The sequence below is a fragment of the Aedes albopictus genome, chromosome 3 (genome assembly GCF_035046485.1).
Source record: "Aedes albopictus strain Foshan chromosome 3, AalbF5, whole genome shotgun sequence".
Classification (NCBI taxonomy): Eukaryota; Metazoa; Arthropoda; class Insecta; order Diptera; family Culicidae; genus Aedes; species Aedes albopictus.
The window spans coordinates 134,156,973-134,182,201 of NC_085138.1; the positions used below are offsets into that span (position 1 = coordinate 134,156,973).

General features: G+C 39.6%; 1 protein-coding gene across 3 annotated transcripts in view; it reads left to right on the plus strand.

Moving 5' to 3' along the window:
- LOC115269993 (peritrophin-1) overlaps nt 1-25,229 on the plus strand; it is a 285,409-nt gene that overhangs the window by 249,307 nt on the left and 10,873 nt on the right. For all 3 annotated transcript variants that reach the window (XM_029878882.2, XM_029878887.2, XM_062857746.1), the window contains exon 3: nt 14,368-14,592. In XM_029878882.2, coding sequence (XP_029734742.1) covers nt 14,368-14,592 — 225 coding nt within the window. The remainder of the gene's footprint in view (nt 1-14,367; nt 14,593-25,229) is intronic.

Sequence of the window (25,229 nt, forward strand, 5' to 3'; positions counted from 1 at the left end):
CAGTCCAGTCAACATGGGTTTTGGAAAATCCGGATTTCTAATCATATGATTTAATACAATACAGTAACGGAGTTATTGGCATGAATTTTTGAAAATCATAAAATTGTCTAAACCAATAGAGTCTGATCGTCGGTCCATCAGTTGGCCATTCCTGATTAAGTTTCTCAAGGAACTCCGGGTGACTAAACAGGTTTATTAGCATCACATATCGACAGAAACTATTTCCCCCAATGTTGTGCGCATAAGAATTCAGAACCGAATTGCAGCACTGCAGTATGAACGCGTTCAAATTGCATTGAAGTTCATACTCGGCACCCTGCGATCAAATATATTTGAACATGCAAATTGAACGCGGCATGAACCGGAAAGGACTGAACCCGTAGCATGCTGACTAACATGTTACCCTGGTATCTGTGATACTAAAATGGTCATATTTGCGCCATTTAACCCTTCAATTTTGGCCATTTAACCCTTCTTTTGGGCTAATTCAATCTCCTTTTATTGAAGAGTGAACACGACCATTTTTTTTGTAAAATTGCGTTTATTGTCGAATTTGTTTAAATTAAATTACATCTATAATTGATTAAACATTGACTTCAAAAGCAAATTCTAACTCCTCTAAATCAATTCTATCATTGCTACTTTCAATGAAAGTGATATAGACTACTAATAACTTCAACGCTAATGTTATGGATCTCTTTGGAAATTGTTCAAGTACTGGTATAATAAGTTCGTTACAGTCTATATTGCGCCGTCCCCTTTGGATCACTGCCGATAGCTTTTGCTGCAACAGCCCGTATGCATGTCGTACTCTGGGGCAGTCGAAAAATTTGTGTCGAATTGTCTCGACAACCGTCGTACAGAGTGTGCACTGCTCGCCGTCCGTTCTCCTCATTCGAAACAAAATCCGTCGGTGCGGCACTTTCTGGTTGACCCATAGGTAGAGTTTGCTTCTTTCGGCAGACGAGAGGCCACGCGACGAGATATTTTTCCACACTCGTACCCAGTTGATGTTGTCGTTATCGATCTCCACCTTTGGTCGGTCTGTCCTCTCGATGAAGAAGCGGTTGATAGCATCGGCGGTAGGGTGTTGGCGAATTTGGAAAGGAAGGTTTTCGTAGTTGCTGAGGATTTGTTTGAGGCAAGGGAGGTCGGTGATGGAATTAATTTGTGGAGGATTATGTTGAAGAAAGGAGCTAAAGTAGGGAAGGGAGTTGATCTCATGAAGGAAACGATTGATCAATAATGCCTTGCATTTGAATGCAGGCAAATGTAACTTCAGCCCTCCTTGGTCTCGGTGACGCGCCAGCTGTTGCATGGGAACAGTTGCAGGTATCCCACGGAATAGAAACCTTCGCATTGTCGCTGTCAGTTTCGCCAGATGAAACGATGATGGGACCAGGTGGGCACTCATGTACCACATTTTGGAGGAGATAAAGGTGTTCAGCAGAGTTACCTTTTGCTGCAACGTTAGGGTGCGCTGTGAGTGCAGCCAAACTTGACGACAGAAGTTGGTCACAAGAAGGTCCCAATTCATTGCACTCATTTGCCGCACGGAATTCGAAAACAGCACACCAAGAATTTTTATCGTCTCACCCGTGTGGAGCCAGGGAGCTGTAAGCGGTTGATTTATTACCCCTACGTCGATTGCTGTTGTTTTGGCTTCGTTCAGGCGTGCCCCCGCAAAACGTCCGAAGCTCCTGAACAAGTTTCGCATTTCATCTAACTGTTCCACCCTGGTGACGATGGCACTAATATCATCTGCGTATGCGACTATTAAGTCCGCTCCACACACTTGTTCCAACCTTTGCAGAAGGGGATGCAGGTATAAAACGAACAGATGCATGGAGAGAGGATCCCCTTGGCGGACCGACCGTTGGATCGGAAAAGATGCGGAGAGGTGCCCGTTGATTAACAACCGAGACGAAGAAGCTGTTGCTATGCTGGACAAAAGTTCAACTAACGCCGCATTGATGCCCAGAGATCGCATTGTTTTGAACAGAAACTTATGGTCAACTCGATCGAAAGCGTGATCTAAATCAAACCCGATCAATTTTGCTGTTCTTCTGTTGGCCTTCAGATATGCGATTCTATCTTTCAAGGCGAGGGTGGCCTGGAAAATGTTTCTACCGGGGTTGGAACATTTTTGTGAACCCGTCAGTAGATTGTGCTGATGCATCACATTTTCAAGCCGTTGTTTCAAAATTCGAGACAAGATTTTGTAGTCGAAATTGATTAAACTTGTCGGCCGAAATGAACGAGCTGTTTCGCCCGCATCTCTTTTCTTCACCAACACAATCACGCCGTCAACGAATTGCGTAGGGATGTTGGATCGGATGGCTTCGTTTAGAACCAAATTTAATTCTCGGTGAATCACATCGAAGGCAGCCAGGTAGAGCTCTTTTGGAAGCCCGTCGGGTCCTGGAGATTTCTTCGACGCGCTGGTTCGTATCGCTGTGAGAATGTCTCTCGTCGTGATGTCATCCATGCAAGCTCTGTTTACAGCATCGTGCTCGGGTACTGCTCTTTCGCATTGGAAGATACCATCTGCAGGCTCTTCTTCCACCGCCTCTCGCGCGTAGAGCTCGGTGAAATACTCAACCATGTGATCGCGGATGCGATCCGAATCGTCGATGATCTCGTTTCTCTCATTTCGCAGTTGCTCGATGGTGGTTTTCCGTCTCATTCGTTCTCCGAGTTGGTATGTAGATAGTGGCTCTCCGGCGATAAACGTTTCGTTGATTCGGATGAACATTTCGGAAAAGCGTCGCTGGTGAGAAAGTAGCTCTGCTTTCAATCGGTTGATGGTGGTTAGCATGGCACGATTGTTTTGATAGCCGTCATATGCTCGCCGCAACAGCTCGTAGAGGCGTTGGTGTTCGCGATGAAAAATATCGAAAGCGAGCTTCGACTTCCATCGGAAGAAAGATTTTATTTTAGGCTTAGCACATGACAGCCACCATTCCATCCATGAGCGATAGTTGCGACGTTGCCGCGTCCAGTACTGCCATCGTGTTTGAAGCTCGTTGATGTTTTCGATGGTGAGGAGGTGGGGGCGCAGAGACCAAAAACCTCGGCCGTGTGGTCTGTCGGGAAGAGGAAGGCATATTCTCGCGGTGACGGCTTTGTGGTCTGAGAAGCAGCAGACGTGAACCTCGGTTGCTCTCAGCTGTTGCCGAAGGTTGTTGCTAACATATATCCGATCGAGTCTGGACGAGGAGTTGTGCGTAATGTACGTGTAGCCCGACTCGCGCGATCGTAGCTGTTGCCACACATCGTTCAGCCGGAGCTGCTGTACAGTGGCTTGAAGTGCGGGGCTCGAGTTTGATCCCGTTGCGTCGCACTGACGAATCACGCAATTGAAATCGCCCGCAAAGACGATGTGGTCGGTGCGGTGCCGTAGGTAGTAGGCTACGGTGTTATTGAAAAATCGTTCCCGCTCAGCGCGTAGAACGGAGCCTGACGGGGCATACACGTTACACAGAGTTGTATTGTGTACACGCACAGCTATCAACCTTCCATCTAGACTCTTCTCGATGTGCGAAAATTTAATATGCTCTTTTAGAGCGATCGCTGTTCCTCGCCTTGCGTGGTCTACATTGCAGACAACGTTGTAGCCAGGGCCCTACATTTTCAATTTCAATTGAAATTTTCAGGCGAAGTTTGTAAACAATGGTTTCAATCGTCAATGGAAACAAGGCGCCGTCGTCGTCGCTCAGCCCGACTGTCATCGTCACCGATGAACCGACGGCGCTGCGTCGTCGCAGAAGCCACTTTGTTTCGTACTCACAAGCTCACGTACGCTCGTTCGACATCGAATGATTTTCTCTGTTATAACTCAATTAATGAGTGTAACAACCGGCAAATCTGTGTAATGTTAATATATTCTATGCATATTTTACTGAAATAGGTCATTACCCATAAAAATATTAAGCAAACATACATTTTAGACAATTTGAAAATTTCAACTGAATCCCAGTCGGTGTGAAAATGAGCCGCCACCCGTCGTTGCGTCGAAGAAAGTGACAAGAAGGGCGGCTGAAGCGAAGCGCATGCATGTTGTTTTGAATGTTCCCGTCGTCGGCGTCCGTCCGATGCTGATGGGCGCTCGCTTTCAGCGTCATGTTTTGGTTTCGACGATGTAGGCCCCTGGTTGTAGCCAGGCAGCGTTAGCTGCTCATTTTCGACCTCCTGCAAGAACACGATATCCAGGTCTACCGTGCGGATGAATGTACGAAGAGCATTGATTTTTGTTGGGTTGGTGATCGTGTTGATGTTGATGGTGCTGATGTTTACGCTGGTGTACTCTATTGTTGTTGTAGTTCGTCCCCGGAGACTCGGCCGTGTTCGTTGGAGGTTTCTTCGCTGTGCCGCATTTTTTTCCCGGGAGGCGATCGTCTGCTACGTAGTCGTCGGCTGCTGCTTGATCCACGCGAAGCTTGCGAGCTGTCCGTTTCATTACCGTCAGCCTTACGATGAGCGGTGGTCGGATTTGGAATCGGCGTGATTTGGATGACAGGCTGCGGTCCGGTGAGTGTAACACCGGGGGGAGCCATGATGTTTGTCTGCTGGGCAGCTGTGGTTGATGGATCTTTTGGTTTGGCATTCATTCGGCCGGAGGAGTGTGCTTGTGTTAGGGGTTCGAGTGGTTTGTGAGAGGTCGGCTTCACAGATTTATGCGACGGCGCTGTCTGCTTTGCGACGTTTGCGTATGATTGGTCTGCTGCGAGTTTCTGCACCAGCAGTTTTTTGTTTTGCACACACGGTATCCCGACATGCACAAACTCTTGGCAGTGCAAGCATGTCTGCCGCTGCCCCTTGTATGCCACCGCCGTGTCTTCTCCTCGGATCGATACGAGTGAAGGGATGTTTTTCTTCACTATCATCCTGGCGATACGCACACCAGTCTTGATCCCGCCGAATGCGGTTCGTTCGTCCCACAGGAGGTCACGAACGTTGATGACGTCACCGTACTGGGTGAGAAACTCGGCAATCTGCTCGTTGGAGATCGCACCCGAGAGATCGAACAGGCGTACCTCTACAGCTCCGTCCTCCATCAGAATGCGTAGTTTGTAGGCCTTACCATCAAACACAAACTCGTGCTTGTTATCGTGCTGTCGAACAATCGTCTCAGCAAGCTCGAGGTTGTTCACCTCCACGAATGTGCAGCCTAGCCGCCTGCATGGCTGAAGTAGAAGCACGTTTTCTCGCGAGAGACCGAGTTCTTTCCCAACGAAATTATGAATTTCTTCGTGGGAAAGTTGCTTCGGAAACTGCGAATAATCGACGCGAAACGTATTTTCGCGGCGCGGCATCGCGAGACACGACGGCGCGGAATTGCAAGGCTTGACTTGGGAGATAGAATCGACAAAAACGTAGAAAAAAGTCCGTGAACGACTTCCGATTGCTCACTCGTTACGAAATATCGACTGCTCGGTTCGGAAGTTGAGCGCTAACTGACCATCGTGTGTTTCGAAAAATCTAAATTCCTGGAGCTGTATTTCAATATCCGAGACCACAATGTCGTACCAAAGGATCTATGATGCATTTCCCTGTGACAAATAATAACGTCCAAACATGTAGATGTGGCACAAGGTTCTAGTCCTAGGAAAGAAGACACATACATAGGATTTAATGATGAAGATAAGCGCATGTGAACTCAGAGTCGAACGGGAACCGTGCGGGCGCTCTTAAGCAGCAAAAGCTCAGACAGGCAAGTTCAATGCTTTGTCGATCAAAAAATTTAAAGTGTTCAGTTCATTTTTGGCTCACGTTCTGTTCGAATACAATACTGCTTGAAAGAATAGCCTATTTTATAAGAAGGAGAAACATCTGGTAAAAAGTAAGCAGCTTCAACACCTGAACTTAAATTATGGTTCTTTCAACATTTTAAAAGAAGGAAAACCTTTGATAAAAAAGATGCAGCTATAACATTCTAACACAGTAAGAACAGCCTATGTTCAAAAGAAGGGGAAATCTCCGATGAATCGTTTTTAAGGAATATGCGCACGCAGAAGCTCGCTGCATTTTACACATTGGTAAGAATGCCAACACTGAATATATGCAAATACCTCAAAAGAACAGCCTATTTTTAAAAGAAGGAAAAATCACTCACGGGAGAGTTATTAGTATGCAGATATTATCGTCAAACCTTTCCGCTTGGTCGTTATACTGTACTATTTGCGGTCACAATACTTACTCTTCCATCAGAGATTTTTCCCGCTTTTTTAGAAAGGCGTTTCTTTCGAGGTAAATGCATAGATCATAATTTAACCATTCAACTAGGCTGCCTAGTAAACCTCCTTAGCATTAAAATCATTATAACCCATTCGCCTTAGTGGCATTTGAGGCATGATATCCTTCGGCATAAGGACACAGCACCAACGGGAACGACATATCGGCAAATGCCACTCCGGGCATTCCGGAAAATATAATACCTTGTGTAATACCATCTTTTAAATCATTAAACCCTCAGCTCAGATTCTATAGAGTTCATTATTATGCATATTTCAAGTTTAGGAATTTGCCATGTTTTCAGCCTTTTGTTATTTCAGCCTTTTGTAATTTCAGCCTTTTGTTACATATCCATAGTTTCAGCCTTTTGTATTCAGCCTTATGTGCATTCAGCCTTTTGAAATTCAGCCTTATGTTACCATCCCACAATTTTATAGTCGAAACATGTGTTGGGACTGAATGTGATTTTAGCCCCTCAGACAGCACTTAGTCAGCACTCTTTATTGTTTCGATTATACTATTGAAAGTACTATACCAATAATCATCAAATTTTACAGGCATAATATACACATAATCAACTAGCTTCTGTGAAAATTTCATGAAAATTGGCAGAGTAATTCAAAACTTATGAATAGGCAAAAATCGCACATGATAAACACGAAAAAAAATCAATAACACTCACCCCTATCAACACCAGTAGCTTTCAAACCAATTGGTCAAAGTTAATGAAATTTTGCAAAAAAGTGTCTCTATAAGTATCATAACTGTCAACGAAATTTCATAATTATTATCAAAGAACTTTGAACTGTAGCGTAAAAGAATCATCTATTATGCGAATGAAAATTGGTCATGATTGTACAAAATGCTAAACACCACGTCTGTTTGTTTTTCACCCACAGTTAAAAGTAATGCATCGATTTTTATGAAATTTTGCACACATAATAAACATACAGCAAAGATTTCTCAGTCAATTAATTATTCGGCCAATTTCACCGATTATTTACAGAGCTACTGACGTACTTCTGTGTCCCGATTATTGCGGATACAGGCTTTAGTGAAGCACCATCTTCGTCGATCTTGTGCAATGTTCCTCCAGTTTCCCCATGTTATCGAACGATTGAAGTTTCCAGGTCTCCTACAACCGCGTGCAGTCAGTGCGTCGTGATCGCTCGGGAAGTCCTCGACCTCTACCTGGTTTCTTACAAAATATTGTTTTCGCAGTACTTTACCCATGTAACAAAGAATGCTGAACAGTGAGAGTATTGGCTGAACATTGGCTGGTTAATGGTGTCAGTGGCTGAATATAAGCTAGCTGAATAATGGTTTGAAGTATGGCTTGTTCATCCTCTTCAGTCAGCAATATATTGATGGTTGAATATCAAGTTGAGTAATATATTCATCTGTACAACCAGCTTCAAAACATACAAAATTAATCGTCTGTTGTTTAACCTTTAATCAAATATTTTTTTTGACAGCTGACCCAATCAAGTTTTTGTGAGGTGCACATTGCTTCAGCCTAAGTACGAGCATAGTTCAACTTATGTTCTTGATAATTCAGACACAACAAGTAATGCTCTCGGTTTTGCGTATATGTACACAATTGTGTGTAGTGTAGATGCTAAGGTGAGTGCCTATAAATCAGGAGCTCCGAGTTCAATTTCCAGTTTTCCCATGGATTTATTTTCACATTTATAAACATCTCTTCTAGAAATAGAGAGCAGCAAATGGTAAAAATAGGTTTATGAAAGTTTTTTTTTCATTTTTACACAATAAATTAATCTAATCGATGCGCTTAACCAGCGCATATTAAGCCTTAAAACAGCCTTTCAGTGAACCTCAAATCAGTCAAAGGTTGAATAAAATCACCAAAATTAAATGTTTTGGTGCTGAAAAAAGGATTGTACTTCTCGTGCTCAGCTTTTATTCAAATGTAGGCTGCTTTAAAACAATTCTAAAAACGTTTGTATAGCATCAAATTGTTACCTGGGTACTCTTTACGATTTCAGGGTCTTCAAGGAGTTTCAGAGGCGTTTCAATAAGTTTCATCCCAAGTAACATTTTAAGTTTTGTTCGGCTCTACAAGAGATCTTCATGACCAATTTTATAAAACTTGCAATAAAACTGAATCATACATCAAAACCTCTTGATAACCTCTTTAAGAGCATCTTCCGGCTAAGTGGACCACTCTCGGAGAGGTTTTGCAAACAGCATTAAGAGTAGCAATAAACCCGTTTTAAAACCTAGTTGAAAAATTTTCCATTCTCGATTGTTGTTGTTTTTTTTATTTCAACAATAACTATGACAGCTCAAGATGCAGAGAAGCTTCTTCGATGGCACGTAAAGTTCAGGAGGATACATCATTCGAAAACGATTATTCCAAAGTCATATTTTATTAGTTATTGTGCTGGCTTATGCGCATTCGAATTTACTGTGAATATTGGGGTTGCAGACTCATAAAATTAATGCGCTTCGAAAATAGTAAATATTATCATCTTGGAATGAAATAAATCAATTTGTGAATATAGTAAAACTATCTCGAATCACAAGACTACTCAGCAGAGTGAGTTTATTTATGTGAGCATGTTATGAAAAAGGTGACAAACTATCAATTCATTGCTAATTTAAGCAAAATTAACTATTTTCCATTCACGTAAGCTAATTCTTCAATATGGCGACGACCATAATCAGCGAAAATAACACGAAAGCAAGTTTACTTTTATGATGACCGCAATAAACCTAGCAGTGTCGTAGTTTCTGCTATTCCACCAACAGATGTCGTTACAATCGAACGGATCGCCATCTGTTGAGAGTTTCAACAGTTTTATTGTGGTAATAATGATTGCCAGAAGGTTTACATATCGGGAAGTTTTGTTTACTCTTAAAATCTGTCTTTATGGATATCTTCTAGAATACTTTAAAAAAATGTATCAATGGTTTTCATAAAAGCAGTCATACAACTGTGAGTTTTAATTATTGCTGTAATAAAACCCTAATATTAATCAGAGAAAACCAATCAGCGATGAAATTGTTACTTGGGATGGGCGTTCCATGGAGTTTCAGGGTGTTTCAGAGAAGCCCCCTGAAACTTCTCTGAAACACCCTGAGCAGAGGGTTTCATGTATTCCAGGGGGTCCCAGAGCCACTCCAGAAATGTTCAAGGTGTTCCAGGGGCATTACGTTGGATCTCAAGAGCGTTACACGGGGTTTCGTAGGCATTCTATATGGTTTCACGAGGTTTTAGGTTGATTGATTGATTTAGCTTTATTATAGAGGGCTGGTTCGTTACTCTAGGTTTTAGAGGCATTCGAGTGGTGTTTCATTAGGCTTCAGGGGGTTCCAGGGGCGTTTACATGGGATTTCTGAGACTATCAGGAGTGATCCTGAGGATTTTAGACGGCTCAAGAGGAGATCCATGGGATTTGGGGTGGGGAACGAGGAACGATCCATATATTTTGTTGGGGTTTAAAATTCTCTCCAAGAAGATGCAGGGGCGTTCCAGGGGATATCAGGGAGTTTCAGGGACGTTCCATGGAGTTTATCCCTTTGGATCAGGAGGGGTCATATATGATTCCAACATAGAAACGGCTGTATAAATTCACCTATTCGATAAAACAGAATACTGTCTTCGGCAATGTTGTTGTAAATTGAGTCCTCGATTAGGGAAACATGAGAATATTTGTTTATGTGACTTCATTGATAACCTAGAACATCCTGAACACCATGAAGTTTGGAAAAATGAAATAATTGACATACCAGTTGTTCTACAAGCTCATTCATTAAGCCTTCGTCAAGAATATCAAAAGGTGTTTTATATTCTTGTTGTTCCAAACTATCCTATAGTGAAGTCCTTCAAATCTACAAGATAAGTTTTGCATAACCTACCGGGAACTGTGAAGCTCTTGACATCTACAATGTCATTAATTGATACTATAGGAATATTCCATGTCAGCCAAACTACCTTGGAGTTCAGAACTTCAGGTCTACACTTGTAACAGTAGCCATATCTGTTACACTGAGTAACGTTGCATAATCAATCGCAGTTACTGGAGCAATCTGAAGTCTACTAGCTTATTATAAACCTTTGAGACATCCAAACTGTTCTATAATGATGTCCTTCAAATCTACTTTATGTGTTTTCATTATAAATAATAGCATAGCATAATCTGCTGAGATCCGTGAAGCTCTAGAAAACTCGAATGTCATTTGGAGCCACTATGGGAATGTTCGCTTAAGAATAGTTTGGATGACGTAGGATATTTCGACTGAACTGATATTGTCTATTAACCTTTCAAAATACATACTGGACATGATAGATTACAAATCGTAGCTTTGTATAATGAAAGAAGTTACCGTTACACCCGCAGACTTTGGGATCTAAACTCAAGAACAGTTTGGATGACCTAGGATATGTCGACTGGTCTGATATTTGTCTATTAACCTTTCAGAAGACTTACTAGACATGATAAATTACAAATTGTAGCTTTGTGTAATAAAAGAAGTTACCGTTACACTCGTAGACTTTAGAATCTGAACTTAAGAACAGTTTGGATGACGTAGGATATCTCGACTGATCTGATATTGTCTATTAACCTTTCAGAAGACTTACTGGACATGATAGATTACAAATCGTAGCTTTGTGTAATGGAAGAAGCTACCGTTACACTCGTAGACTTTAGGATCTAAACTGGGCTTCGTGGCCGAGCGGTTAGCGGCGTCAGTCGTTTAGGTGTCTCGTAAGCCTCGTAGTGTGGGTACGATTCCCGCTCCAGTCGGGGAAAACTTTTCGTCAAACGGAAAATTCTCCACTGGGCCACTGGGTGTTATATGTGTTGTCCGTTGTCGAATGTTTGTACTGTTCAGTCTGTTGTGGCCGCAAGGTCGAAGACGGTGTCATTGTCTTTTTCTTTTTTAAACTCAAGAACAGTTTGGATGATGTAGGTTACCATGACTGATCTGATATTATCTATTAACCTTTCAGAAGACTTACTGGACATGATAGATTACAAATCGTAGCTTTGTATAATGAAAGAATTCACCGTTACACCCACAGACTTTGGGATCTAAACTCAAGAACAGTTTGGATGACGTAGGATATCTCGTCTGATCTTATATTGCTTAGTAACCTTTGAGAAGACTTACTGGACATGACAGATTACAAATTGTAGCTTTGTGCAATGAAACAAATTACCGTTACACTCGTAGACTTAAGAATCTAAACTCAAAAACAATTTGGATAACCTAGGATATCTAGAAACAAATATTCCGCATAATATTATACAATTTTTATGCTATTGACCAGCAAAACTACAGAAAAACGTACGAAAAACTACATAATAACGCTTGGAAAAATTCCGGCATCAAAGGGTTAAGGGATGTTTCAGGGTGTTCAAGCGGGTTTCAGGAGGCAGCCTATTTAATGCACCCATAGATAACGAAAGTACACCATAGAAAAACAAAAATGCACCATAAATAATTAAGTAATGTACCGATAAAATGCACAGCATTCTCCATAAATAAATATAAATGTTCCATAATAAATTAAAAATGTAGCGGTAAACCAAAAAAATTTCTAGTTAAAAATGAAACATTGTATCAATAAAAAATTAAATAAAACACCATAAACAAATAAGTTTGCTCCATAAAAAATAATAAAAATATCCATAAATAATGAACATTTGCTCCATAATTATACCATATTTGCTCCATAAAAAATTGAAATTGCACCATAAATATAATCAAATTGCACCATAAACAAATTGTAAAATTCACCACAAAGTATGTAAAAGCTACCTAAATTTAATCTTATTGTACCATTGCTGCAGTGTCCAACGACATATAGTTTTAGGATGTGGATGGGATAATGGTAATATGAAAAGTAAGAAGAAAATAAACAAAAACCATGTACCGAAGCACGCATCTATGATAGAACGACTTAAAAGATGGAAACACTATGAATGCAATTTACCGGATAATCGCTTGCTGTTCGAACTCGCTAACGCTCACGGGATAACATCTCTGTTTGCATTATACCGGGCAACTTCATGGATTTGTGGATTACCTATAACCGAACACAGTTACAACGCATCCACAGGCTACGCCGCATGTATTAAAAGAATCCACATTTTGAAAGAAGGGTTAACCCTTGGAGTTTACATAATATGTAATGTAAATAGGGTGACAATGGGTATTATCGGCAGGTTTGTTCTCTTCGTCATAGGGGGTTTTTGTCAGCCAAATTACCTGAAACTTGGCCATATAATTCAGCTTAGTTAGGAAGGATTTGAGACCAACTCTGAGTTCTATAGGTTTCAAAAAACCCCCAAAGACGAAGAGAACAAAACGGCCGAGAATAGGTAATTTCCCCTATACTATATTTATTAATGATTTAAATTTGATCGGAAAAATTATCAAAAAATTAATCCATGTTTTATATAATTATAAAATAAACTAAGTATCCTGATAACAACTGACGTTCTTTTTATTAGATTCTTTTTAGATTATCAGGAGGAGTAGAAAACGGGTTTGGTGGTCTAGTGGCTACCGCTTCTGATTCGTATGCAGAAGGTCATGGGTTCAATCCCTGGCCCGTTCCTTTCATCCTACTTTATATCTTTCTATCCACTTTCTCTCGCTCTCTCTTCTCTACATATACAACTAATGTATATTCATATGTTCATAGTCTTCACTAGAACCAGAAACGAATTGGAAAAAAGTCGTTTCCCTCATTTCCAATTTCTTCTCACAGCACAGTATATATAACGCCTACACGTTATGCAACCAAAGCGTGCTGTGCCGCTTGACCTTATTCACCTTATTCACCACACAATCTATCACGAACACTATAAAAATAACCCCTATTCATGAATCGCATCCGTGCTGGTTGTGGGGATGCAGAGGTGATCTCGGTCTTTAGTAGCAACAACCAGCACACTAGAATGTTAGAACATTCCTTTCCCTTCCTAACTGACTATAAGGACGTGGCCGGCGCCGTTATTGATCAAGAATGTATGAGCTGCATAAATTGCACTTTTAGAATAAGTTAAGTGTCCCAGCCCTTATTCATTTGGATCCCAGTGCAATTGGTACCAGCTCAGATCAATCACGGAGGAGCAACCATTGACATGTATAGTCAGATTTGATTTTTTTTTTAATTTAGGCAGAAGGTGCAGATTATAGCCTTTTAAATTCCACATATTACTATATACTTACATATTTCCAGTGCTACTAGCCATTGAAATACTGCTAATGATGCAGAATTTGATTAATTTTTGTAGATTTTGCATTCTTTGAGGTAAAATTTATAGTTTGTTAATGGTGCAATTTGATGATATTTATGGTGCAATTTCAATTTTTTATGGAGCAAATATGGTATAGTTATGGAGCAAATGTTCATTATTTATGGATATTTTTATTATTTTTTTGGAGCAAACTTATTTGTTTATGGTGTTGTATTTAATTTTTTATTGATACAATGTTTCATTTTTAACTAGAAAATCTTTTGGTTTACCGCTACATTTTTAATTTATTATGGAACATTTCTATTTATTTATGGAGAAAGCTGTGCATTTTGTCGGTACATTGCTTAATTATTTATGGTGCATTTTGATTTTCCTATGGTGCATTTTGTAATTATTATGGCCGCAATAACCTTTTGCCGTTTCAGGATCATTCAAGGGGCTTTCAAGGAGTTTCAGGGACGTTCTAATGTGATTCAGAAGTGTTTCATGCAATTTCAGGGTCGTTCCGTGGTGTTTCTGGGATGTTCCAGGATGTTTCGTCGGGTTTCAGGGGGTTTCAGAAGCGATCTAGAAGTTTTCATTGAAACTTCCTTGAAAGGCCTCTAAATTATCCATAAATCCCCCGGAAACCTCTTTGGAACCCTTCCAAGCCCCTGCAAATCATTGAAACTCCTCAACAATTTCGCAATAATTGGAGAATTACCCTAAAGCAAGGTAGCAAATAAAACTGATGCTGTCGAAAATGCTAAAAAATCTTTGTTCACGAAGCTAGACCTGTTTTATATTACTTCCCATTTTTTCACAGATTTGATGAGCAATGAAATTCTATACATGCATTCTACATTCTCAACACTGCCTTTTTTCTAACATAATTTTCTCTCCATTATTATTCCAGGGCTGAGCGCGGCGCAGCGACAGGATCAGGACGACCCGTGCAAAACCAAATCCAAAGTGGTGGGCGACGTGACGTACTGCGACCGGTACTGGGAGTGCGTTAACAATCAACCGGAGCTGTACGACTGCCCCAACGGACTGGTGTTTGCCGGCAAGCATCGGGGCGTGACGGAAGGATGCGACTATCCGTGGCGATCGGATTACTGCGAGGGCAAGCAGTTGGCAAGTGAGTGAAATGTGTACACATACAGCAAGCCAAGATTGTTTGGTGTTTATAGATTTCTGCTAATTAGGTGATATATCAGAATGTGGGCGGGACGGGACGTGTCTTTGCCGGAAGCGTTGAAGCTGTCAGTAATTAGATGAATTAATGTTGAGAACGTGTTTGTTTCAATGATGTTCAAATTGGCTATAATCAGCATACATTAGAAGCAGACATGGTGAAACAGTTAGACCATTGTTGATTGGTTGAGTGATGGTAGTGACAGACTAACCTTCACAGCTTTAAATCACTTACATCATTTACAAGTTATGCTTACTGGACGCATTTGGGTTTTAAACCCAACAGCGTTAACAAAAGAACTTGTATCTATAAGTTCTCATCAACAGACTCGTATTGTCCCAATGATGGTATTAAAAGCAAAACAAACAAAACGTAAAAATGCACAAAACAAATATGAATAAAAATTAGGTTCTATACGTATATGTACGTTATAGGAAGAAAGGCGAAAAGCATCGACATAGACTCTGTCGATTAATATGGTAGTCGAATAGAGAGAAACCCTTCTGAGAGCTCCTGAAACACCCCTGCGATCTTCTAGAACTACCTGCAATTTCTTGTAACGCTCTGATACCCAGTGAAATTCCCCAAACCCCCCCCCCCCCCCCCCTGAAATTCCTTTAATCGTCCCTAAGGACCCCAGGAACCTCTTTTAGACATCATGAAGCACCCCTGAGGCTCTTTGGAACCTCCTGAGGTCCCCTGGCCCCCCTTGGAATGCCTCCGGGACCCCTTCAACGCCTCTGAGACCTCCTGGTACTCTCAGACACCCCTGAAACGTCCCTGACCCTATGGGACACCTCTGAAGTCTCTTGAGACCTTTGCCCCCCCTGGAAAACCCCTGAGTCCCCTGAAATGCCCCTGAGACTCCCTGAGGCGTCTCCAGTCAGCTTAGTGCATAAGGCGTGGATAAACTACATAGACTAAATTTTGACAATATCAGACCTCCCCTACCCCCTCGTAGACTTTTGTCCATACAAAATTTTCGAAAATTGTAGGGACCACTCTTTGGCCTGAACTCCCCTCCCCCTCTGAGTTTATGGACAAGCCCTAAGGCTTTGGATCGTTAATCCGGAGTCGGCGGATTCGATTCCCGTTCTGGTGGGGAATTTTCCCTGGGCATAGTGTATCATTGTCCTTGCCTCACAATATACAAATTCATGCAATGACATGCGAAAAAACCCTTCAATTGATAACGCTCTTCCACGTGCAAAAGAAACTCTGTGATATTCCAGGGATTCCTTCAAAAATCCCTAAAAATTTAGGAAATATTTCGAAGATTCTTTCAGAAATTAGTCACAGCATGTATTCAGAAATTTATTCAAGTATTGTCTCACAAATGCCTCCTGAAATTTCTCAACGGCCTTTTTAAAAAATATACCAAAGATTCATTCGGAAATTTTCTCCGGGGATTTTTTTAGTTTCTCATGAATATCTTCGGGAATTCGTCAAAAATTTTCCAGAAATTTCTGCAACGATTCCTTAAAAAAGTCTATCAAGGAATTTTGAAGAAGTTCTGCCAGGAATGCCTTCGAAGATTTCTCTATGAAATCTTTTAGGAACAATTCCATTGATTCCTTTAAAAAAAGAAGGAATCCACGTTTTCTTATGTTTTTTTCTACTTTTTCTAGAGAATGAGATTATTCCATTTCTTTTGTAAGTTCCTAAGAACAAATTCCGATCGCTTCAGAATCTCCTTATTCAGGAAATCATAACTTCAGAAATTCTCTAAGCGATTCTTTGAGAAAATCAAAGGTTCCTCCAAAATGTTTCTTAACCTTTCAGGACGGGCGCTGTTGTAAAAAATACAACAATACCAAAAAACATCGCTCGTCGTATACAGCGCGAGCGCGGTGCAGTTTCAGCTGCTTGATGGCGCGCGTCCTGAAAGGTTAAGAAAATCTTCCGCAGGCTCCTACAGAAGTTCTTACAAAAACTGACTTTCTATGACTTTTTCCAAAATTAGTCCATGAATTCCTTCAGAATTTCAGGTCGTCATAAATTTCTCCAAAATATCCTCCAAGAATTCTTTGAGGTTGGTTTATCTGGGTTTATTCTGCAACTCTACCAAGAATTGCTTCACGACTTCTTCTAGGGATTTGTTTCAAAAAAAAAAAAACAACGGAAATTTCTCCAGGGATGCCTTTAAAACATTCTACAGGGATTCCTTTAAAAATTATTCCAAAGATCTCCAACTACATTTTCCGTGGTTGCTTCAGAAAATTTTGCAGATGCTCCTCCAGAAAATTGATCAGGTATTTTTTTCATAAGGACAACCAGTGATTTTTTTCAAGAATTGCTTTAGGGATTACATTGGAAATTACCACATGAATGCGTCCAAAAATTTCGTCCATGATTCATCCAGAAAATCCTGCAGGAATTCCTTGAGAGATTCTCGCATTATTACTTTCAGTGATTCAGACAGGAACTTCTCCAGATATTCCTCCATGTGTTACCCCAGAAATTTATCCGGAATTTCCTCTCAGGATTTCCAATAATTTCCCCACGGTTTCTTTAGGAAAAATTCCTAAGATTGTCAATGGAAATTCCTGTAAATTCTTCAATTATTTTATTTTCAGGAGTTTCACCAAGGATTTCCCGAACAGTTTCTTTAGGTATTGCTTCAGGAAATTCTTAAGAAATTCATCCTGAGATTGCTTCAGAAATTTCACTGGTATTTCTTCGAATATTCCTTCAGAGATTCATTCAAAAGCGCTTCTTAAGATTTCTGAAGGGATGTTACTGAAGATATCTTCAGAAATTCTTTTAGGTTTTGTTTAAAAAATTCCTGCTGGAATTTCTTCTGAAATTTCCTAGAAAAGATATTTTTATCTTCCGCGACTTTCCCAAATTTTTGGGGATTTTTTCGGGAAATTTTGCAAAGGAACTTTTCCCATGGAGTTTTTAGATATTCTTTTACAAATCCTAAAGTGGTTTGTTAGCCAATCAATAATTCTTTGTGAAATTCTTTCAATGATTTTTGTCAAAAATCGTACAAGTTTTTATGGTTGAAATAACTTTTATTTGATAATCAGAAATACAGGGGATGACCAAAATGTTTGGGATAGGCAACTTTTTTTTCTCTCACAAAAAAGTTCAACATGGTATAACTTTTCATAGAGCGCATCAAACAATCTCAAATTTTGACTGTTTGTCAACCTTTTATATGTGCATCAATGGTACAAATTTGGGCTCGATTGATTAATCTTTCGCAAAGTTAGAACCGTTCGGGTAAAACACTATTTTTCAGACAACTCATTTTTGAGCTGTCATATCTCGGGAACCAGTGAACCGAATTGAATGAAATTTTGAACGTACACTAACAATATGTAAATGCTTCCCAAACTATTAAAACATGGGAACTTTTTACACGTTGAAAAAAGTTATCATGGATTGACACTTTTTGGATTTTTCTCGAAAAAATGTATTTTTTCATATCAATGTCAATAGATTTTAGTGTTGATATTGAAAGATTTTCCACTTCTGTTCTCTAATTATCTCTAATCAGATATATTAGAGCCTATTTAGATTGAAGGAAGAACACATTTAATAATTTTTGTGTGGTATTGTAAATTTGACTTATTTTCCTCTATATGGGTAAAAATTTCAACCCGGTATAACTTAATTCGCCGTGAGAAAATATTACATTTTGTACCGTCGTATTAAGTATCAATATATTGTTGATAAACGTTTAAAAATTCATTCAATTCGGTTCACTGGTTTCCGAGGTATCACAGCTTAAAAATGAGTTGTCTGAAAAATAGTGTTTTACCCGAACGGTTCTAACTTTACGAAAGATTAATCAATCGAGCCCAAATTTGTACCAATGATGCACATATAATAGGTTGACAAACAGTCAAAATTTGAGATTTTTTGATGCACTCTATGAAAAGTTACAGCATGTTGAATTTTTTTGTGGGAGAAAAAAAGTTGCATATCCCAAACATTTTGGCCATCCCCTGTATCTCCTCGGTGTCTTCAGAGATCACTGCAGAATTTGTTCAAATATTCTTCCCGAGAATTTTCAGAAGTTCTTCCCGATATAACCTCAAAACTACTTAATAATTCTCTGAAGAATCTCTGAGAAATCTTTGAATTTGGAGAAATCGTCTCAAGAAATTCCTGAAAAAAAAATCCTGCCTAGAAATAACGTAAAAAACTCCTGCAGATTTGAAAGCTTTTCGAAGAAATTTCTGACTAATTTTTGTAGGAATTCCTGAACAAAAATTTCTGAAGTTATCTCTTGCACAAACAACTTAAGATACCCCCGAAAAAAAATCATGAGAGACTTATGAAAGTACTCTGCAAGTAATTCCAAGACAAAATACTTCAGGAACTTCTGTAGGGACTCCTAGAAAAATCCGTAAAGGAATTCCTGAAGTAATCTTAAAAAAACTCTGAAGAAATCACAAAATAATAATCGCAAAATCACTGGTGTAATTTTTTTTCTTCTCTCAATAAATTTCCAAGGGATCCCTGAAGAATTGACTGAAGGGACACTTAGAAGAACTCGTAGAGATATTTGAAAAATCGCAGAACAATTGCTTTTACAATATCCGATGGAATTTTTACACAAAAATCCCTAAACCATTTCCTGGAAAAATACCTGAACAAAATCCTGCAGAACCAAAAAAAAAAAATTCTGAAGGATTTAAAAAAATGAAATTTTGGAAAAAAAATAGAAAACATATCGGGAAGCACTAGAGATGGAGAACCCTCTTCAAGATTTCATAGAAAAATCTAAGAAATACATTCTATAGCAATTACTGAAGGAATAATTGAGATAATCTTTAAAAAAATAAAAAAAAATCTCAAAAATAAAAAAATAGAAATTTTGCAAGTATTCCTGAAGGAAAGTGCAAATAAATCCAAAGCAATGCCTTGAGGAATACCCGAAGGAACTTGCAGAAGAATTTCTTGACAATTTTCTAGGGGAGTTTCCAAATGCCCGATGTTCGGGTAATAAACCAATTTTTGTAGCAGCTGGTTGTTTCTGTAGCAGCTCAAACTGTAAATTGTATTTCTTTTATTATTTTGTTATCTGTCTAAATTATCTATGAAACTTACAATATTTGGTTTTGAAATCCTCCTACAAACATCACAATTTCTTCGCTTTTTTGCCAGTCCACATCCCAATAACTCAACCTTAAACCGTCAGAAAAGACACATTATTTGATGTTATACACATTAATATGACCACTTACGGATCCAAAATATTCCTTTCTTCAAGCACTAACTTTTCTTCCCGATTCTACGATTTAATATTCATCCCAACTTGCAATTTATATCCTTTTTCCACTACTTTCAATCACTTACGTTTACTAGATTTTCTCTTGTTTTTGTTTTGAATATCTTTCCTACACTTTCTCTCATCCTTCGATGAAATATTAGGGGAGACTGGGAAGACATTACAACTCGACCGCTGACCGCCCGTAAGAGCGGTCGTGCTGTACAGCGTTGTCGTAACATACCCCCACCCGTAACATCCAGTACTTGCTGAAGTCCTGGATTTACTGTCTTTCTCCGACATCGCTATAGCACGTTTCGACACTAATGTATTCTTTGCTCTATGTTTGTCTTGCTTCCACTGATCGCTGGTACTATTTTGCTGAATATTTAATTTATACGCATCTAACTGTTTTTTTGAAACTTCCTTCCCTTCATAATAACTACTAGGTTCCACTTTGGGTTGTTTTTTATGAAAACCAACATACGACGTTTCTCTTCTTTTTAGTTTTTGAATTGGTCCGTAGACCGTCCACCCTAATTTACATTTAACTCCTACCGGTTCCGTTGCCTCTCTAATTCTGGAATCAATCGGAGCAAATGAATGTATATTATTTACCCCTATGAGAATTTCTGGTCGTCCTTCATAAGAGGAGATTGGAAGACCACGCAGATGTTCGTACTGATGAGCAAGCTGCTTCGCATTTAGCGATTGCCCGGGAAGTTTCAACTGGTTTACTGTATGAACTGTTTTAAGCAACATCTTTTTTTCCAATCCCTCCCCTGAAATCCACAGGTTCAACCGCTCCGATTCCTTTTCAACTCGTTCAACACCAGCCGTCCACTCTATTGTGAGTTTTTCCGAAACACCACGTAAGCCCAGTCGCTCGGTTAACTTCTTCTCCACCAAAGTCACAGACGATCCTTCATCCAAGAATGCCAAGGTGGTGATAGACTTCTGTCCGCAGTGTAACTTCACCGGCACCATTCTGAACAAAACGTTTTCATCCGTTTTCATATGAGCACTAGTTCCCGTTGACCCCTTTTGTGGATGGAGTTGAACACACTCTCCATCGCTTAATTTGCATGATTCGAAGATCATTTCTCCTTCATCAGATTGTGAACTCTCGTCATCGCTGTTGTAACTCATGGGACTCTTTATTTTGCACGTATCGCCATTCGATGGGGAATCAGATCTGTCCAAAATATTACTTGAGTTGTAACTCAGCGAAACGTTCGCTTCACAGGCATCCGAAACAATTTCAGAAATGAAATTAGTGAAAGTTCGTAGGGTGACTTTGCGACTACGACGCTTGAACCGCACCCATCCACGCTTGTCGTTGTCTGGTAGCTTATCAACTAATTCCTGGATAAGTAGTGGGTTGATCAGGTGTTGCTTCATATCAGCTGCCTCTAAATGCTCACACAGCTGTTCAACTGCGGTACCAAAGGGAACGAAGCTAGCTAAACTATCAGCTTTAGGTGGCATCAAATTCCGGACTTTCTCCAGATGATTTTTCAGCAACAACTCTGGACGACCATATAACTGACGTAGTTTTTCGATTACCCTTGGAACAGACTTTGGCAGTAGCAGTTGACCGCGCACCATTTCCAAGGCCTCTCCTTTTAGACACTTTTGTAGGCGCACCAGGTTTTCGATGTCCGAATAACCACATGCATCGTTAGACGCACAAAACGATCCATAAAACAACGGCCATTCTTCTGGGTGCCCCGAGAAAGTAGGTAGTTTTATACTCAATCCACTTCTTGCCGCTAGCTGAACTTTAGTGGGTTCGGACCGTGAGTGGCCCAGCCCGCGTTGACGTCGTTTCACTGGTTTTACTTCATCAGATCTGTCGCGTCTCGAACAACTTTCGACCTCGCCCTCGCAATCGGTCTCCCCACAATCCGACTCAGCATTCGATCCATTATCGCTCTCGAAGACAGTCTTCGAAGCCGTACCGAAATTCTTCAGCTTTCGGAATTCCTTTTCCAAATTTTCCTTTTCGTCTATGAACAGTAGGCCTGTCCAGCTTTTCAAAAATGTTCTCTGATTCTCAAGTCCACCCCCATATTTTGATTGGCATCCTAAAAGAAGTAACTGGTCAAAATTTCAGCCAAATCCATTAACATTAAGAGGTGCATCAAATCAATTTTGTGTTTTTCGACTATTTTTGAACTTCAAAAAATCATAACTACTTTAAAACATGTCAAAACTTAATTCTTTCGGCAGAAATTGAAAGCTATACTTGTCTGCTACAACTTCTCCGAACAACGTGTGCCAATAAAATTGAAGGAAACATGTGTAATTATCACATTTGTAATCAGAGAAACCTTAAAAAGTTGATTTTTTGATAGATTTCGTTCTGGAACACCCTAATATACTTAATAAGTTGGATTTTTTAAAACGGCATCATATTCTCCAATGTTTTTTGGTTATTTGCTTCTTTGACACCAATGCTGTAGGAGTTGAGCAAAAATTACTAAAATTCGTGAAAGTCAAATGTGGCCTAAAAACTAGCTTTTTGGAGGCAATCACGTTGTGGCGCGAAATTGTACTGAACGTAGTAGCTTTGCTTCCTAGTAGTTTTCCTTGGCTACCCCCTACCACGGGTGATAACAAACAAGCGCGATGACAGGTGTTGGCTATCATATCAGTGCTGACGCGATGCCACTTTTTGCGCGCCAAAGCGTGATTGCACCCGAAAAGCTAGTTTTTAGGCCACATTTGGCTTTCACGAATTTTAGTAATTTTTGCTCAACTCCTACAGCACTGGTGTCAAAGAAGCAAATAACCAAAAAACATTGGAGAATATGATGCCGTTTTGAAAAATCCAACTTATTAAGTATATTAGGGTGTTCCAGAACGAAATCTATCAAAAAATCAACTTTTTAAGGTTTTTCTGATTACAAATGTGATAATTACACATGTTTCCTTCAATTTTATTGGCACACGTTGTTCGGAGAAGTTGTAGCAGACAAGTATAGCTTTCAATTTCTGCCGAAAGAATTAAGTTTTGACATGTTTTAGAGTAGTTATGATTTTTTGAAGTTCAAAAATAGTCGAAAAACACAAAATTGATTTGATGCACCTCTTAATGTTAATGAATTTGGCTGAAATTTTGACCAGTTACTTCTTTTAGGATGCCAATCAAAATATGGGGGTGGACTTGAGAATCAGAGAACATTTTTGAAAAGCTGGACAGGCCTAATGAACAGCCGGTGGCTTAGTTTCATTCGATGCAACTGTTCCCTCCGCTGCCGCAATACTTCTTCTTGTAACAGCGTGCATTGATGTTCTTCTTCTTCGTTCAACTTTCTCTCCAACATTATCCGCTTATTTTCGATTGACCGCTTAATCTCGCTCTCTTTCCGCTTCAGAATCATTTCCGCTTCCAGCTCCTGCTCCATTTGCATTTTGCTTTCCTCCATCGCTTTCAACTTTTGCTCCAAACTGAGCACTGCGCCGGATTTGACGCTGGAACGGTCCGACTCATAGGCGTCTTTCGCGGCACGATTCCCCTCTTTGTTCCTCTTGACTCGTTGGCATTTGTCATTAACACAGAACCACTCTCTATCCAGCTCTGCGTTGGATGGTATCCCGACGCATCGGACGTGGAACCACAGTTGACAACCTCCGCATTTGATCATATGAGCATTTTCGGTGGATGCATCATCGCAAACTGCACACGGAGTTTTAATGAAATTCAGATCTTTCGCATTTGGATCGGCCATGGCGTTTCAAAGGTTATTCCGAGTACAAATATTTTTGAGTTTGTTCGGGTAATAAACCAATTTTTGTAGCAGCTGGTTGTTTCTGTAGCAGCTCAAACTGTAAATTGTATTTCTTTTATTATTTTGTTATCTGTCTAAATTATCTATGAAACTTACAATATTTGGTTTTGAAATCCTCCTACAAACATCACAATTTCTTCGCTTTTTTGCCAGTCCACATCCCAATAACTCAACCTTAAACCGTCAGAAAAGACACATCATTTGATGTTATACACATTAATATGACCACTTACGGATCCAAAATATTCCTTTCTTCAAGCACTAACTTTTCTTCCCGATTCTACGATTTAATATTCATCCCAACTTGCAATTTATATCCTTTTTCCACTACTTTCAATCACTTACGTTTACTAGATTTTCTCTTGTTTTTGTTTTGAATATCTTTCCTACACTTTCTCTCATCCTTCGATGAAATATTAGGGGAGACTGGGAAGACATTACAACTCGACCGCTGACCGCCCGTAAGAGCGGTCGTGCTGTACAGCGTTGTCGTAACACCCGAGTTTTTAAATGCCCGAGAAAATTCCTGAATAAATTGAGTAACACCAGAATGTACCTCCAGAGACATTCAAGCAATATTTTTGAAAAGTTTCTGAAGGAATTTCTAAAGTTTCAAAGGAACCCCCAAGAGGAATTTCTGAGAACTGCATCTTTTGGAGACACGTCTGGAGGAATTCTTGGAGAAACCTCTGGAGTAATTTCTAGAAGAATTTCTTAAGAAATTTCAAGAAGAGTATTCGGATAAATTAAAAAAAAATTATATATGAAAACATTTTTACAATATTTCGGAATTTCTTCAGAAATGTTTAAAGAAATACATAAGGATACTTATGTAGCAATCCTTGAATGATTTTTTAAATAGATAACTTTTATATTTTGAAGGGATACTAAGAGAAATCTTTAAAGGAATTATTGGTAAAATTATTTAGAATATTCAAGATTTTTTTTGATAAACTCTCAATGAATCCCCAAACGAATGTCTGGAAGTATCCCTGGATGAATTTTATGAAGTATTCTTTTACAATTTATGTGTTTTGGAATTTTAGCAAGAAGTTCTATAAACATTTCGTCAAATCAAAATGCAAGGAGGAGTTTTCCCGGAATCATTCTTGAAATATAAAAAAGAGGTAGTTTTGGAAATAGGCAAACGATTTCCTTCAGTGTGGAGTGAGCCCAAGTTCTCCGTTAAACAGCTTTTACTTTTCTTTATATTGCGTCAATTTCGACAAAGACGACAGTTAGAAGAAGAACAATTGGTCATACTTGTGCAATACGGTAGGCTAGTGCGCAGAATATCGTAGCGAGATAGTTGCTTTTGATGTTGATATGTTGGATAAGTCGAATCTTGGGAAACAAATCATGGAACTAAAATGTAAGTTATCGAGCAAGTGTTGATAGAAATAAGATAAATAAAGCAGTTTTGAAGCTGCCGAAACAGTAAGCTGCTGCTTTCGAGAAGTCTCATGCTTTCCAAGAAACCGCTATTTAACAAACATTTTAGTGAGAGCATACGTTCCCCATTATTCCAGCGGGGCATTATGCTTAACATTATGTAAAATGTC